The following is an 18536-nucleotide window of genomic DNA, read 5'->3' as shown; positions in this document are numbered from 1 at the left end:
TCTTTCCTTCAAATGGTGGAGCCTAATTTCCCTCCTCCTAAATGTGGTCCATACTTAATGACTCACTTCCAGCAAACAGTGTAGTGGAGGTGATGCTATGTGACTTCCTAGGCTAGGTCATATAAAGGATAGCTCCACCTAGCTATAGCTAACTCATTATTGGATTACTTGCTCTAGGGGAAGCTAGCTACCGTGTCATGAGGACACTTAGGAAGCCCTTTGGAAAGGCCCACATAGTAAGACACTGAATCCTCCTTCCAGCAGAAAGCACCCACTTGGCAATCATGTGCATCAGCCACCTGGAGGTGAGTCCTCCTAAGAGATCCCAAGCCAGAGCTGCCCTAGCCAGACCACTTATGAAATCCTGGCCCACTGAAACTGTGAGAGATAATAAATGCTTGTCATTTAAAGCCACTAATTTGGTGGGTAATTGGTTATGCAATGGTAACTATAATAATATATGTTTAAGGCTTTATAATATTTGATAAAACTATCCTCTATTGTTCTTTTTCAGAGTTTTCCTAACCTCATTTTTTGATATCTATAACCTTTAGTATTCATTTGGCTAATATGTGTGTGTGTGTGTGGTTTGTATACATACAGAAAGAGAAAGAAATTATGTTATAAATTAATTTTAGAAAAATCAACATCTTTGTCTTCCTATCCAAGAAAATGATTTATTTTTCCATCTGTCCAAGTCTTCTTTTGTGTCCTTCATTAGTATTTTAAAGTTTTGTTCATATACTTTCACATTTATCACTTAGTATTGGTTAGTCTTAGATATTTTTTTAAATGATATCTTTATCCATTTCACACTCTAATGGTTTGGGTCATATAAATAACACCTACTGATGATTTCTGCATATTAAGTTTTCTATTTTAGTGCCTTACCAAATTATCTCATTTTACAGTAGTTTCTTGGTTGATTTTCTTAGGTTTTCCATATATGCAATTATATCATCTACCAACAGCAGTAATTATTATACCCCAAATATTTCTCTTTTGTCTAATGTATTCTATGGGTCCCAGAATATAAATTTAGAGATTTTTGTTACTTTGTAACCTGCTTTGTTAACAAACAAGCACATGAAATAGTGCTTGGCACAGAGTATATGCCCACTAAATATGTGAAGTAATTAAATGAACTGCATGGACTAGGAGCTCCAGTATAGGGCACCCTGACCTTGTTCCTGACTTTAGTGTGAATGTCTCTATATTTCCCCATTAAGCTTGATGTTGGCTTTTAGGCTGACTCAAATGTACTATTATCCCATGTTAAATAAGTATGTGCCTATTCTTATTATATTGAGCATTTTTATCTGAAATGGTTTTTTAATTTTAGCAAATGCACCATTTTTATAATAACTATCGGAAATGGTTTTTTAATTTTAGCAAATGCACCATTTTTATAATAGTAAAATTATTTTTCAAAAATTCTTTCCACATTAAAAGGATTTAAATATTTTAATTCAACAAGTGAAATAAAGAAGAACAGTAGCCATAAAACCATGGAGATGGTAATTTAAACAAGAACAGAAAAATGCTTAATTTATACTATTTAAACTTCATCACTACTTAAATTTCATTCATTACATTAGTATAATATCTCATTTCAGCATCTACAATTTTAACAAATGCTTGGAAAGTTTTTTGTTCAGAAACAGATGCTGGTCTGACAGAAACACATTTAAAAATATTCTTTTTCTGGTCATAGTTTCCAACACACCTATGAACTCGGCCTCTAATCAGTCTTGGAAGTTCACGATCCTGTTTTAAAAAAAATAAATATCAATAAAGTTATTTATTACTTCATTTGAATTTCAATTTTTTAAACTAATAATATGATCAACTAAATATGAATCACTCCAAAATGCTATAATTCCCTTACCTCATTTAGGGCCCCACTGCGACAAGACCATAATAGCTAGTCGTAAATGGGTGCCCTGACACAGAAGACCTTCACTTGGGTAGGGCTTCTTACAAGCTAGTGAGCTGCTTCTTAAAAGACTGAATAATTCCCAATATAATGGCACATGAATATTCACTTCTATTAGACTTCCAGAGTTCCACTTTCAGTAGATAACAGACTAGGTAGTTCAGACCAACTTTCCCACTAAAAACAACTAGAACACCTGGATAGAATATTTATTTAAAAATATCCTCATAGACACCAGAGAGATAAAAGGCAGTGAGGAGTTACAGAGACCCCATCTGGGAGAGGATAGGAGTCCAGAATGGGGCCTGATATTTGGGGATGCTTTACCCCCTGAGGTATCTGCTAATTACAGTCAAGGCAATTTGAGAGTCTAAGAGACTTAGCAGAGCTGTTGACAGCTCATAGGGCTAGGAGAAAAAATGGACTCCAGGGTCCCCCAAAGAAAAGAGATTCTGGTAACCACCCCGCCCCCACCCCAGGCTTAGGGTTGGGAGACTCAAAAGGGTTGTGCCCTAATGGGACTAGTAAGCCAGAAAAAGACCAGCCAGCTCCAAATCCTCTCAGTCATGAATAAAATTATTCTGAGATTTCTTTTGCTAAACAGTCATAAAAAGCACTAACTATAAAGGAAAATGTTGATAATTGCTAAAGGACCATATTAAAGTGAAGATTTTCTTTTCCTCAAAAGCCACTACTAAGACTGAAAGAGCAAACCACAGAGTATGAGAAGATATTTGCAATGTACATAATAGACAAAGAACTTGTACTCAGAATAGTTTTTTCAAAAACTCCTATAAATCAATAAGGAAAAAAATAATTCAACAGAAAAAAATTACAAGAGGCCTGAACAGATTTTTCAAAAGAAGACATCTAAATGGCCAGTAAACATCAAAGTGCTGAACCTCATTAGTCACCAGGGAATTGGAGAGAAATGAGATAGCACAAAACATACCCACTAGAATGGCTAAAATAAAAAACAATGACTACTAAATGTTGATAAGAATGCAGAGAAACTACAACTCTCCTATGCTGATTGTGAGTAGGTAAACTGTTACAACCCTTTGGAAAATTCTTTGGCAATAACTACTGTATTAGAACATACAAATGCACTACAATTCAGCAATTTTACTTCTAGGTATATACCCAACAGAAAGGCATGCATGTGCACAACAAGAGACATATATAAGAATGTTCACAGAGTATTATTCATAATAAAAAAAAAACCAGGAAACAACCAAGATGCCCACCAATAGTAGAATAGAAAACTAAATTGTGATATATTCATACAAAAGAATATTGTACACAGAAATATAAATGAACTTTAGCTACATGCAACAACACAGATGTATCTTACATTGTGTTGAATGAAAGAAACCAGACATAAGATGTACCACATGATACTATTTATATAAAGTTCAAAAACAGGCAGAATTAATTTATGATATTAAAAGTCACAATAGTGGTTACTTGTAGGCAGAAAACAAGAGGGAGTGAATGGGAAGAGGCACAAGGATGCTAGGGTGATAGCAATGTTCTATTTCTTAACCTTGGTAATGTTCACTTTGTGATACCTTCATAGAATTGTACAGTTATGATTTGTGCATTTTTCTGTATATGTTATATTTTAATAAAAGTTTTTAAAAAACTTATCAGACTAGAGAAAAATAATAAGCTTTCAAGATATTATAAAAATTAATAACACGACAGCTACTATTTCTTGATCATCTGCTATGTGTCAGATGCTATACATTCATATATTTTATTATCTAATCTCCAAAACAACCTTTCAAAGTAGGAATTAGTCTCCCCAATTTACAGATTAAAAAACTGATGCTCAAGGAGCTTAAGGAGCTCACTCAAGGTCATACAGCTAATAAATGGTGGAGTATAAATTGGAATCCAAGTGTGATTTCAGAATTAAGCCCAATTTCAGAATTAATGCCAAACTCTTTTACAAAGTATGTAAGTCTTATAAGGTTTCCAGCCTCCTTTGTTACCAAGCTCTTCCCTACGTCCCAGCCCACTCTCTCTGCATTCCCCCAAGTTCATAACCACTACCCTTACCCCCATCACTTACTAACTCTACACTCCGGTAATTGTAAACTACTTGCAGTTTCCTGAACAATCCAGGCTCTACCTGAGCTTCACGTCTTTACATGTGCTGCTCCATCACCTTAGAATGTGTTCCTCCAACCTCTTCCCCCACCTCCCAACACTTTGGCTTAGTTCATTAGACCTTAAATATCTAAGACAAGACTACATTCTTCAAAAATCTTTCCCTGATCTGACCCATCCTCCCTATCTACTTCTATAGCACCCTGCACACACCGCTTGTCATACCATTTATCATACCACAGTGTAACATTTATGTTTCTGTCTTTCTACCTGAGATTATAAACTCTTTGAGAGAAAGAGCCATTTACCACTTTTATTCCACTTTATATCCCTTGCATCTAGCACAGCGCCTGGCACATAGTAGCCCTCCATTTAGTTGAACAAATAAATAATTTTAATATCATAATTAAAACCAAACAAAATGTTGAAAGTACCACTAAATCATTAACAGAATTTCTACTACAGTTGAATTATAGCTTGCATTTGTATGTTTTTGTTGGCATAGGCTTTGCAAAGAATACGTAAACAGATACTCACTATTTCATAAAATACACAAGGCAGAGTATTTTTCCCATCTCTCAGAAGAAAAGTCTTTGAACAATATGGGCCAGGTGTAACAGCTGAATCGAGAACAGCTAAGCAACATTGAAATAGAGGGGGAAAAAATCAGTGTTGGTAAAAGGCAAATAAAGTTTAACAAAGAGAAGTTGATATTTAAATAGCTATTCCCACACCAACCTCTCATAGTTTTGTTTATACATTAATAAGAAAACATCTTGAGGGAAAGATATTCCTGAAACTGTTTTACTCTAAGGAAAGCAAAATTTCTGGCTCTCTCCAACCTAGGATCAGGTTATATGACAAAGTTTATACAACTGACAATAGCTGGCCATCTGAAGCTTTTTTCTTTGAATGTGTTTGATGGAGTGGTTAAATCCTCAGACCAGTCTACTACATTATAGTATACAAAATACACAAATATAACAAATAAACATCATGGTTTAATGAAAAAAAAAGCATTGAATTAGAATCAGAAGTCATGCAATTGAGTCTCAGTTCTTCAACTTACTAACTCACTGTTTAACCTCTTTCAAATCTGTTTCATCTATAAAATTCAAATGATAATTCATGTTTATCTCAAGAAATTACTATCAAATGAGACCATTATTCATTCCTTTAATAACCATCTATTAGGTACTGATAGTGAACATTTGTTATTTTGAGGTCAGCCTCCATTTCCCCTAATAATACCCAGATTTTCCTTTTAGGAAATCTCTCCTATGCCATTCTTAGCCATATGATTTGGATGGGATTTGTCCCCACCCCTAGACCCAGGAGTAACCTGAGACTGATGTAAGCCAGCCAATGTACCCCCTTCCTCAGCTACAGAGCTCAGGGTTGCAGCGATGGGCTTGTTGCCCAGTCAGAAATGATATGCAAGGGGTCATTTGCTAGTTTCTGGGAAAGAGCAACCAGAAGAAACTATCAAAGAATGTGACTGTGGTATAAGGAAGAATGTGTGGTATAGAGAATTTTGATAATCTTCTTAATGTCATAAGGGAAGAGTCAGAAGCTGCTGGAGAGACCATAATTGGAGCCTCAGGATGAAGCCAACACTAACAGGATAGAAAGATGGCTAAATCTCAAAAACATAATGCTGGATGAAAATGTAAACTCTATATTTTAAAACACATAAAACAGTAAATAAATATATACAAATTTATGAAATCAGATGTATAGAGTAAAATTATAAAAGCATGGAAAGGAAAGATACCATAGTGATTATCTCTAGAGAAGAAGAAAAATGGATAGCGGTTTTCAAAGATATCTATAACATAGGTAGGTGGATATTTATTCTCTGTATTTTTCTGTATGTTTAGAATATTTGTGACCGCCTGGAGGGGTGAGATAGGGAGGGTGGGAGGAAGGGAGACGCAAGAGGGAAGGGATATGGGAACAGATGTATATGTATAACTGATTCACTTTGTTATAAAGCAGAAACTAACATACCATTGTAAAGCAATTATACTCCAATAAAGTTGTAAAAAAATTTCATAATTTAAATTAAATATTTTATTTAACCTATGGAAAGAAATATGTTTTGAATCTCTACTTCTTGTTTATCTCTTCAGTCTAAGTAAAATTAAATTCCAGAAACATTTTACAAAACTCTCCTCCCTTTTAAATATTAATTTAGAAAACAGGCTAATTGTAGGGTGTTTACTTATATCAGTAAAGGATTCTTCACAAATGTTCTTTCAGAATATTTGATTTATAATTTAACTTATACACAAAATTACTACTGGATTTAGTGTAATATAGTAGAAAGAACACTCTATTGAGAATAAGAGGACTTGGGGTCTAGATCCATTTCTGCTTCTAACTAGCATGATTTTTAGTCAAGTCTATTTTAATTATTTGCCCCACTTCCTCACCTACCTCAAGGGTTGGGTTAGATTACTTTTAAGAATCTTTCCATTTTTGACATTATGAATTAGAATTCTTCTACCATGAATAATCAAATACATCTTATGTCACACAAATCTATGACAGATATAGGAACTGAAGAAAATCCTAATAAACCATAATCTCCTTTTATAAAATTTTATTTTTCTTTAAGATCCCCTAGGTATTCCTATTAACATTCAAAATTATTGTCCAAATGGTATTACTGAAGTATTTTTGAAGTAGTATACCTACCTAATATTTCAAAAAGAAGTACAGTTTTCTGTGCACGTTCACACCAGTACTTCATGCTTTCAATAACTGCAGATATAATTCTTAAAGAATTCTCTTTCTCCTTAAGCTTTAACTGATACAATGATGCTTCCTTTTGAAAAAATGAAAACATAGCATTAGAAAAACCTGTCATTTTTTTCATCATACTCATTCACTTTTCTATGTAAAGATTCTAGGTCCTTATAATAGGCAAATGTGTAAAATATGTTAAAAGACTATGTAAAATACATAAAAGGAACTATTGACAATTTTAGTACAGTTACTCCCCTAAATTAAAGGCATCATTAGTACTTTATAAAGGAGGAGAAACTAGAATGCACTTGGAGAAAATTAATCAAGAAGAGGATTATTATTTTTCTTTTTATCTCTGTTTTAAATGGGCATTTATTTACTCATTCGTCGATTCTTTGAATATTTTTAAAGCATCATGTGCCAATCCTGTGATAAACACAGGTGAGTAAAACACAATTCCTTTCCCTAATGTGCCCCCACTCTAAGAGGGAACCCAGGCACATTCATTCATTCCAAAAGTATTTATTGGCACCTACTATGTGCCAAACATAGCTAATGAGGAAACAGTACTGAACAAAACAGACAATCTATCTGCCTTCAGAGACTGTACAGTCTAATACGGGATTCAGAAAATAAATAAATATACAATGTCAGGAATTGCTATATCCTATGCATTAAAAAAAAACAGGATAAAAGGATAAAAAGAGACAGGATTATTTTAAATAGGTTGTTGAGTGAGGACTGAGTGAACAGCAAGTGTAAAGGCCTTGAGATGGGAATGTGTTTCACATTTTTAAAGATCAACTAAAAGGGTGGAATGGCCAAGATGGCAGAGTAGGAAGACCCTGAGCCCACCTCCTCCCGTGGGCACACCGAAATTACAACTATTTACAGAGCAATTATTGATGAGAAAAACCAGAAGACTAGCAGATAAGAAATTCTACAACTAAAGATATAAAGAAAGAACCACAACAAGACTAGTAGGAGGGAGGATACAAGGTATAGTCAAGACCCATACCCACAGGGTGGGCAACCCACAAATGGGAGGTTAATTGCAATCACAGAGGACCAGGACCTGGCCTTGCCCACCAGCCTGTTGGACCAGTACTGGCATGCCTCAGGCCAAGAAAGTAGGCAGGCCTACAAGCAAGAAAGAGGAAGGAAGGCAGGGAGGGAGGGAGGAAAAGAAAGCCTGATGACATAAGGTCATACAAAAATAAAAGTTGAACTAATTAACTAAAATTTTAAAAGATCAACTAAGAATAGAGTGTGCTAAGATACTAATTTTTGGGGAGGGGGCACCTTCCTTCATGAGGGCGGTGGCATATCCAAGAACACTTGATGGAACATTTTTTTCCAACTACAATTACCTTCCCTCCTTCCCATTCCTAACGAAGATATGAATGCTTCCTGCTGAGGATTACTGCCATAATGAGCCACTGTTACTAAGGTGACTATCATATCATTCTTGTGTACAAGGAAACAAGGTTGAGAACCACTGTGGAACATGCTATATTAGTCAGATTTCCAGAAAAAAAAATTTACCCCAGATGGCTTATTGAAAAAACTGCTTACAGGTGTATGGGCAGAATAAACATAGGGTACTTAAGCACTCAAAGACTAACAACAGTAAGAAACTTCTACCACTCCTAGGCTGAAAGGACAAGAGGAGGAAATAAAATTAACAAGCCTGTGAAATCTGGACTTACGGAGGGGCTACATCATGCAGGGACACAGCTACCACCTGAGACACAACATTTAAGCAGGGGGGGAATGGGAAAACCCAACCTCTCTCTCTACCCTTTGATGTCCTGCCTGGGACTTCCACTCCCACTGGCTGACTCCTAACAGAAGCCAGCTAATGGATCCCAGAATGATGCACTATGTAGGACCATTCAGCCTTCCAGAACACAGACAAGGGCAGAGGATAAAGAATCTATTAGACCAGGTGGCGAGCAAGGGAAGATAGCAAACAGCCAGCACATATATGAAAGACATTTACAAAGAATGACTAGAATGAGAGGTGGAGAGAGGAAATAAGGCTGAGGCACAGGTATGGGGAAAAATATAAACCAAACCAAAGCAGAGTCATATTAGAGTGCGTTTAGAGAATTGTGAAGAGTCTGAAATGGCTGGAGCATTGAAGAATTAGTGAAATATGGAATACGAAGCTGTAAAAGTAAATAAGACCAGATTATAGAGCAGAAGTCAGCAAACTACGGCCTGCAGGCCAAATCTAATCTGCTGTGTTTTTTGGGTAAATTTTCATTGTAACTCAGCCACACCAATTAATTTATGAATTATCTATGGCTACTTTTAAGGTACAACAGCAGAGTTGAGTGGTATAGTTGAGTACTTGCCAGAGAGACAATATGGCCCATAAAGCCAAAAATATTTACTATCTAACCCTTTACAGAAAAAGTTTGCTGACCCCTATTTAAAAAAAAAAGTGACATATGAAGAACTTGAAGAATTTCTACAAGCAATGGATAAACTATCATCATCTCAATAATTAGCAAACAGTGAAATTCAGAACCTGGTAGGAAATTCTAAAGCAACTCTGGAAAGAAGCAGCCATTCACAACCTCTAAGAAAATATTTTGGACACTAACATATCTACTCCAATAGAACTAGGAATTTGTGCTAATCAAGTAATGTATACCAGGGGAGTGATTTCAAATGCTCTTATCTCTGTAATTTTCTAAATACTTATCTCATTTTTTTTAATGTAAATACAAAAATGCAAATAATATTTAAAAGTTTACCTTGAGGGTGTTTTCTTCTGGAAAACCATCCGACATTTTTTTCTTAAATTGATTTTGTTGAAAATTCGGCTTAAATGCCTGTGATGCACCGTTTTTGTCTAGACTTCTCATTGTGGAGCCAGATATTTTTGACCAATGTGTTTGTGTGAGTACTTCACTTTCTCTTTGGTGAGATAAGTTAGTAGATTCAGATACTCTTAATTGTTTCCATTGTTGAGCTCCCAAATTCACTGGACATGAATTTATTCCATTATTTGTCATTAGATTTGTTCTTTTGCACTGAGGCTTAAAATCATTTCTATCCCAAGTTTTTAAAGTGGTATTTTTGTTGCCATCTCTGTAGCTGAAATAGTTTTATTTTTTAAATTAGTATTAATTTTGTTTCTATATACTTTTTCTTAAGTGAAAGAAAATTATTAATGAAAATTTGCATTTACATGGTAATTTGTGGTTTATAAACTACTTTGTAATTACTGACCAGTTAGAAATTCCAAATACATCATCACAACAACCCTACAATATATTATACCTCTCTTGGTGAGGAAACTGAGTCTTGAGGAGGAAGTAACTTGCCCAAAGTCATATAGCAAGTTACTGACAATCCAAAACCCAGAGAATCCTAGTCTCCCAACTCAAAGTCCAGTGCCATAGAGCATATTTCTAAATTATACAAGCATTCATATGACAGTGGTTATGAACCCTCAGGGGACACGGCAGTGAAAGCGCCCAGTCCTAATCACCGGCCCACCAGGGAACTCCCTGCTTCCTTTTTTATACATGTATTTTTAAATTTTCTACAAAGTAAAATTTTCAAAAGTTAAACTATTACTCTTCAGTGATTTTAAATCACAAGGAAAATAGATATAGACAGGGTAGATAGCTGTTTGATTAGAAATTTTGTACTTTTACTGTGTAGCTTAAAAACCCTACTTATGAATATGTTTCAGCATTTTACTAGCTACATTAACCTAAGTGAGCCATACCAGTTCATCAGAACATTATGTTAATGAGGCCAAAATCAAAAGTATAATTTCTGAGCAGGCTAGTTAAGAGTTCCACAGGGAAAAACTAGTCTCAGTCACAAATGCTTATTCCTGAAAAATTTTACTAAAAATAACCACAAGTACCACAAGAGGGCAAACAATGCAACCCATACCTTGTTAGGGAAAATAATCCAAGAAAAAGTCTAGGTTCCCTAGACCAGATTATATGGGACCTGAAGCTTGTATAATTTAGGGAGCTTTCGTAAGTAAATTAGGTACAAAATTCAGTATGAAAATAATGAGAAAAGAAATCACCACAAATAATTTAAAATTATTTTAAGTTGATAAATACCACAAACATCACAATATCCAGGAAAAACTTATTATCATTAAGTAATCACCTAATACACCTCTATAAAAATTTTTCCTACATTAATAATCTCTTCATATGACAACAATTTTATATTCAACAGAGAGAATAGAAACATAATTTTCTCCTCATGGCTGTGGAAACTACTTTTATTTTCATAGTTTAGGAAAGTTTCTTTTAGCTTTACAACTCCTTATTGGTAACAACGCATCTGCAACTTTCTCCAATGTTTTTGTTCAGGAGGTGCTCCTAGCCTGGGGAAATGCCTTGATATTTCTGTTTAAAAATGAATTAATTGATTAATGGCTATCTCTGGATCAGTGTGACTATGAATAACTTTCTTCCATTTGCTTTTTTTCCTAGAATGATTATATTACTTTTATAATAAGAACAGTAGGCTATTATAGAAAAAAAAGAATACTTTATCTTCCCTTAAAAACAATTTATTGAGCTTTCCTGGTGGTGCAGTGGTTAAGAATCTGCCTGCCAATGCAGGGGACACAGTTTCAAGCCCTGGTCTAGGAAGATCCCACACACCGTGGAGCAACTAAGCCCATGCGCCACAACTACTGAGCCTGCGCTCTAGAGCCTGGGAGCCACAACTACTGAGTCCACGCACAACCACTGAAGTCCACGTGCCTAGAGCCCGTGCTCCGCAACAAGAGAAGCCACCGCAATGAAAAGCCCGCACACCGCAACCAAGAATAGCCCCCGCTCCCCACAACTAGACAAAGCCCACGCACAGCAACGAAGACCCAATGCAGCCAAAAATAAATAAATAAATAAATTTATAAAATCCAATTTATTGACCTATCTAAACCTATTTGCCAGGTTGTGCCCAATTTCCAGTTTCTAAAGTCTTCACCTCTCCTCAACTGAGATTTCTTAACCATCAAGTGCAATCCCAATTTCTCTAAGACCAATTATTTAAGACTAATTGTAGGAGCTTTAGTATAAAAGCTTGAAGATGTTAACATCAGTTCACCTTGCTTATTGTCTAGTATACTAATTCTGGTAAATTAAACCTATCTTGACAACTTGTCTAACAGCTTAATACCTATAAGAATAGGAGTACATTGCTCTTGCAAATTCCATGTTTCAAGAGATTCTAGAGGGCTTCCCTGGTGGCGCAGTGGTTGAGAGTCCTCCTGCCGATGCAGGGGACGCGGGTTCGTGCCCCGGTCTGGGAAGATCCCACATGCCGCGGAGCGGCTGGGCCCGTGAGCCATGGCCGCTGAGCCTGCGCGTCCGGAGCCTGTGCTCCTCAATGGGAGAGGCCACAACACTGAGAGGCCCGCGTACCACAAAAAAAAAAAAAAAAAAAAAAAAAAAAGAGATTCTAGACAAGGGTTATCAGGTAAAATACAGGATGCCCAGTTAAATTTGAATTTCAAATAAATAATAAAATTTTAGTATAATTATGTCCCAAATATTACATGTGACATATACTAAAAATTTATTTGTCCATTACCTAAAATTCAAATTTTACTGGGCATCCTATATTTTTATTTGCTAAATCTGGCAATGTTAGCCTAGATTCTAAACGTAAGCATAGAACCAGTTAAAAGATCTTCAACAGATTAACAACTGCCTACTTGGGTTTTCAAATGTCTTCTGCTCCTGGATTTTCTGCTGTTATATTCCAACTGTCTGACAGATCATTTATTATTTCAAATTGGAATATCCAATACTGGCTGCCTATCCAGATTACAATCCATTACCTAATTCTCTAATGTCTATCAGAATGCATTTTCTCCTAGCATTGCAGCTGGAACTATGCCTCCGAGGACCATCTCAAACCACTGAATAGGCCTAGTTTGAAGCAGTGGTACTGAAGAAAGAACTGACTGGTCCTGAGGAAACTAGCATGAGTAATAAAAACAATACTAAATTTTTAAAAATACTGTTTTGTTGTATTAAACACTTTATTAAAAGTTTCCCCCTTTTTAAAAAATATGGTATCTTCATCTACTAAAAGTGAAGGTGATGTTAACTTCACAGGGTTGTTGTAAGGATCATTAAAATAACATAACAAAGCACTAACCAATGACTGATATATGATCTGGGGTTGGTGTTGTTTTCCAATACTTTGTTTCCAAAATTATTTCTTTCAGTAGTTGGCCACTTACCCCAGAATACTAAAGTCCAACCAAAAAAAATAATCCATGTCCTTTATCTATTCATTTTTTTTGTATTGTTTAGACATTAAACTTAGATATTTCTGGCAATGACCCAGAAGTACCCTCACCATCTTTTTTTTTTTTTTAATAAATTTATTTATTTTTGGCTGCGTTGGGTCTTCGTTGCTGTGCGCGGGCTTTCTCTAGTTGTGGTGAGCAGGGGCTGCTCTTTGTTGCAGTGTGCGGGCCTCTCATTGTCGTGGCTTCTCTTGTTGCGGAGCACAGGCTCTGGGCGCGAGGGCTTCAGTAGTTGTGGCTCACCGGCTCCTGAGTGCAGGCTCAGTATTTGTGGCGCACGGGCTTGGTTGCTCCGTGGCATGTGGGGTCCTCCTGGACCAGGGCTCGAACCCGCATCTCCTGCATTGACAGGCAGACTCTTAACCACTGCGCCACCAGGGAAGCCCTACCCTCACCATCTTACCATATGCTTATGATTTCATTCTCTGTCTTTCTTTCTTATTCCATCCTATTTACCTTGGAGCTGATTATCTTACTGGGGTAAGGCTGAGCATTCTATTTGGTTCTCAATTCCTAAATATATCCGACATTTTTTTTTCATTTATTTTTTTTAACATCTTTATTGGAGTATAATTGCTTTACAATGGTGTGTTAGTTTCTGCTTTATAACAAAGTGAGTCAGCTATACATATACATATATCCCCATATCTCCTCCCTCTTGTATCTCCCTCCCACCCTCCCTATCCCACCCCTCTAGGTGGTCACAAAGCACCGAGCTGATCTCCATGTGCTATGCGGCTGCTTCCTACTAGCTATTTTACAGTTGGTAGTATATATATCTGACATTTAGATACAGTTATCCTTGACTCTTTACCTATTGTCAATTAGATCATTAATAATCCACAGCAAAATTATAAATTCATGGTGATAAATCTTTACAGAAATTTCATTATAACATGAAGTATTCTTTGGAAATACAATCACTGCCAAATTTACCTATTTTTAAAGTTATATATGGCATGATCTCTTCTTTTATAAAACACAGCTAATATCACTATAGTTAGTTATTAAGTATATACATTTCCTAAATATAATTCTGTTTAAGAAAGGAAGAATAGATAGAGGAGGAGGGAAGGGAGTAAAGGAGGAGATGGGAAGGAGAAGAATGAATAGAATAAGAAAAATCTTAAGTAGACTCACCTCCAACCACTCTTGCTTCTTTCAGCATTTAATTGAATAGATTTAGGCACAGAATCTTGACTTCTCAGGGGATGAGAAACTGAATGTGGTATTTGCCTTTCAAGGAAATATGTCTTATTAACTATTAATAATTTGTTCCCCGATTGGGAAATATAAAAATATAAAATATATATAGAAGAATAACATCAGTCTGTAACAGACACATACATTCATTGGTATATATTTTTCCACATACCCTGTGTTCACTGTTTTCGTTAAAAGAGGCACCTCTGGATTCATAGCTTCCCAGGCCCAATCTCAAAAGACACAAGTAATATAGGTAAGAGTAAGATGGGAGCATTTTTTGAAATAATTCTTTCATATTTATTTAATATGTGGGGGGAGGCAGTTGAAAGTCTGAAGGAGAAAAGGACTTGAATATATGGACATGTTCTTCAACAGTACTTTGTTGTGGAATTTGTCATAGGCTGCCTTATTAATTTTTTAGATGTCTTTCTTTCCCATTATATTCTAAGCAAGGTAATAGTTTAATCTGTATCTCTTCCACAGTCAATACTAGTATAGCACCTTGTATTTTGTAACATAAATTCAGTGTAATCAATGTTTCTTAATCCCAACCCACAGCAAGAAATACATCGAAACCCGGAATATATACAGGCATGGTGTGCATGTGTATGCGCACATGTGTGTGTTTGAAAGAGAATATAACAATTTTACTATCAATTCTTATTCTTACTATATGATATACTGACACTTTCTATTCTATTCTTTTCTATTTTATTCTCTTCTATTTATTTTTTTAAAAGGTTGGTTATTTCCTAACCTACTAATGGATCAAGAAAAAAAATTTGAAAAACACTGATCTAGTCCTATCTCTTGCCCAATATAAGAATCTTATTATATCTCTGACAGATAGTAATCCTGGTCAGAGTTTGAAAAGTTCAGTACTTCAGGAGGATGCACACTTCCCTATGGAACAACTCAAACTGTTATTTTTCAAGATCATCTATCATTCATGCTACTTATAAAAATATTTTAAATAGTAGAGAACTTTTTAAATGGCAGAAGATGACCACTTATGCATATCCATGTGAATTTAAAATTTTTTATCCATAAAAATAAGAATAATATGAAATTCATACTTCCAATTCCTCAAATGTGGAAGAAAACAAAATAACTATAGAGTAAAAGTAGATTAAGGTCTGTGGCTGCACAAGGATTTTAAAATTCTAGTTGCATAAAATCCTATTAAAGATTTTTAAGTGTGTCCCCCAAAAATGTAAATGTATATAACCAGTATGTACCAAGTATATTTCAGACTGTCTGCCTGGCCACGCCTTCTTCCAGAGAGAAGTAAAAAGTAAGCAAACATTAAGACCTTTCAGCACAAACCACCACAGCTAATTGTTTCAGATATGAGAGGCTAACCATAAAGATAAATTAGGATTTCAGTGACCTCATTTAATATGAGCTGAAGCAGAGGCTCTCTGTCTCTGGAATTTGAATCGAGAGAAACAGAGGGCCCTGAGAACTAGAACTAAAAGGTTATGTTAACACCAAGGAAGAGCAATTTAGTTCACACGCCAATCGAAGCTATAAGGAAGCCAATGGGATGAAAGAGTGAAAAGCCAATAAATGAAAACAGGCACAAATTATGTAAGAAGAGAAAAAAGACTAGGACCAAGCACTAGAAATTCCTGGGCTTCTACCCTGCCTAAGGTCTACTTTCTTCCATTTTTCCCGTGTTCCCATTCACACTTATCCTTATTCCTGAAGGAACTTGAGTTTCTCCATTCTTTATCACCAAATGTTTAAGTCACAATATCTATACGTGTTTTGAAAAAGAAAAAAAAACCTTTACAATATAGGTTACTACTTCATTAGAACAAAGGCTCCAGATTTAAAATACTCCATTTAAATGCTAAGACACCCTTGTAGACAAGGAAACTCAAACTGCTGTACTGGAATGTTCAGAAAGAACCAAGTAATCCCTATAATTCGATAGTGGAAAGAAGAAAAAATAAACTTTCTATTTCCATTATAATAAAATAGAAATGGTAATTTTCTATAATCCTATTTCTTATTTTCTGAAAATTTTCACCTTATTTTCTTACCTGTTGGTAGAGGAGGGAAATCATAACTGTCAGAAGCAGTACTGATACCTGGATCATTTTTAAGTGGATTGGATGTTAATGGCTGTCTATTCCTCTTTTTCTGATTGAACAATGGTACGGGCAAACAGCCTAAATTGAATGTACAGATAAATAAGTACATAATAGGCAAATAGTCAGATCTAGTTATAGACTAATTACTAGTATATAATAATACGCGATTTGAATTTGCTTCTATACATTAATTTTATATTTATTACAGATATATTTCTATAGATTTGGAATTTTTTTACACTCTTTTTAAGATCCCAAATAGCCTTATTTGTATCTCTAAAAACTCCTTTCTTGTTCTATGTTGACACTGCCTTAATTCCTCTTGTTTGGCAGTAATTCCCATCTCCTCCCTCATCCCCCTACCCTTTCCAAATCCACTTTTTGTTGTCCTTACTTCCCTCCTGTGCTTGCTTATCACCATATCAACTGGAGGGGACACTTCAAGTACAATAGAGGTAAGGGAGAACCAAAATTTGACCCATTTTCCTTTCCAAAACCCTAACCACTCTCTGACTATGGTAGCATACCCTTTAAGGCCATGGTTCTCAAACTTTAGTTTGACTAAGATTTATCTGTGGTTATGCTTAACATGCCAGTTCCTAGACCCCACCCTCATAGATTTTATTTCAATCGACTTGCTTTGGAAACCAAAACTCTGCAATTTCAACAAGAACTCCTGGTGTCTGTAATGCATATTTTCTGTGGATCATTTTGAGAATGCCTTAGAGTGATAGTAATAAATCCAAATGAGAATAAATACTACTCCAAACCCTCCAGTTGAGGGACCTGGGATCTCAAGTCAAGTCAAAAGTCAGAACACTAAAACTAGAAGGGATCTCAGAGGAAAAAGAGGTCCAAAAAGCTTACACATTGCCACGGTGAAAGAACCTAGATAGGGCCCACACTTCCTAACTCTCAGTTCAGATATCTTGCCACTATACCATACTCTAGTTGGTCCATCAACACTTACACTTACATGAGAATATAGACTCTGGTAACTGTCTGATGAATGGCTGGGAAAATGATGTGGGCTCTGAAATCAGACTGCCTGAATTTGAATTACAACTTCAAAGCAGGTTTCAATTACAATTTTAAAGTACAAACTACGGCTATTTCCTTAAACTCATTGTGCCAATATGGCATATAGTGAGAGGCAGAATAACATAGTGATTAAAAGAATGGAGTCTAGGTTCAAATCCTGGCTCTTACACTTCATAAATTACTTATTTAACCTCTTTGTGCCTTCGTTTCTCATCTAGAAAACAGGGATGATAATAATAACTCTCTCAGAGTTAAATAAATTAACATATAATTAAATGCCCAGAATACAGTACACCCCCCATAAATAATAGCTATTATTATCTTCATTGTGCATTATCATCATTCCTTTGGTTCTCTTCATTCTTGCCCTCTGTCCTTATATTAACAAATTGGGAAAGCAGAAATGGCAGGGGAAGCTATTAGGAAAACAGAAGCACTTCTGAAAATATTTTAAATAGTCACAAATAAAAATTAAAATATTATTAATTTATTTTCAGCTTAAAAAGCACAAAACAACTCAGGCACATGGGATTTGTAGAAAGAATACAAGAGTAAATCCAGGAAAGTCTGATTTTACTTCCACCTAAGCCACTAAGTGTTTCGTCTTGAGTAAGTTATTTTACTTCCTTTGACCTAAAAAGTAAAGAGGCTAGACTATATGTTCATTCTTTTTAAAGTTCCTTCCAAAATGTTGCATCTATATATTATACAAGGCTTACATAGTATATACAAACTATAGAAATTTTAAAAATAAAAGTCAGTCAATACCTGCTGTATTTCGAGTTGAATTTTCATTTATGTTTCTCTTCATTTCCTTCAATATCAAAGTCTATAATTTTTTCTTTAGTGCTCCAACTTTACAACATGAAGTTGTTCGACTAAACCTTCAAAGAAATAAATTTATACCTTGTATTGTATCAACAACAAAATCAAGTTCTCAGCCTAGTAATTACTGAAATTATGGTTTAAACCTATGGTTTCAAACCTGATAATGTAAACTCTCTGCCAGACTTTTGCTTTCTGAGTAAGAATTTATAGCATAACCCATTTTTCCAAATCTGTTTGAAATAAG

General features: G+C 35.3%; 1 protein-coding gene across 3 annotated transcripts; it reads right to left on the bottom strand.

The window, feature by feature from the left end:
• Positions 1–1575: 1575 nt before the first annotated feature.
• Positions 1576–18275, bottom strand: SPATA22 (spermatogenesis associated 22; the record flags this gene model as incomplete). Of its 3 annotated transcripts, none has more annotated exons than XM_079725450.1 (8): positions 1576–1767; positions 4589–4686; positions 6752–6881; positions 9568–9910; positions 14259–14354; positions 14494–14554; positions 16373–16501; positions 18233–18275. In XM_079725450.1, the coding sequence occupies 8 exons, from the start codon at positions 18273–18275 to the stop codon at positions 1576–1578; spliced, it is 1092 nt and encodes a 363-aa protein (XP_079581576.1). The 3 variants fall into 3 exon arrangements, with proteins under 3 accessions (XP_079581576.1, XP_079581577.1, XP_079581578.1); XM_079725451.1 differs by having other exon boundaries at positions 16421–16501; XM_079725452.1 differs by lacking the exon at positions 16373–16501.
• Between the last annotated feature and the right edge of the window lie 261 nt (positions 18276–18536).

This window comes from Hyperoodon ampullatus (assembly GCF_949752795.1).
Source record: "Hyperoodon ampullatus genome assembly, chromosome: 19".
Classification (NCBI taxonomy): domain Eukaryota; kingdom Metazoa; phylum Chordata; class Mammalia; order Artiodactyla; family Ziphiidae; genus Hyperoodon; species Hyperoodon ampullatus.
This window is presented reverse-complemented; position numbering and strand designations above follow the sequence as displayed.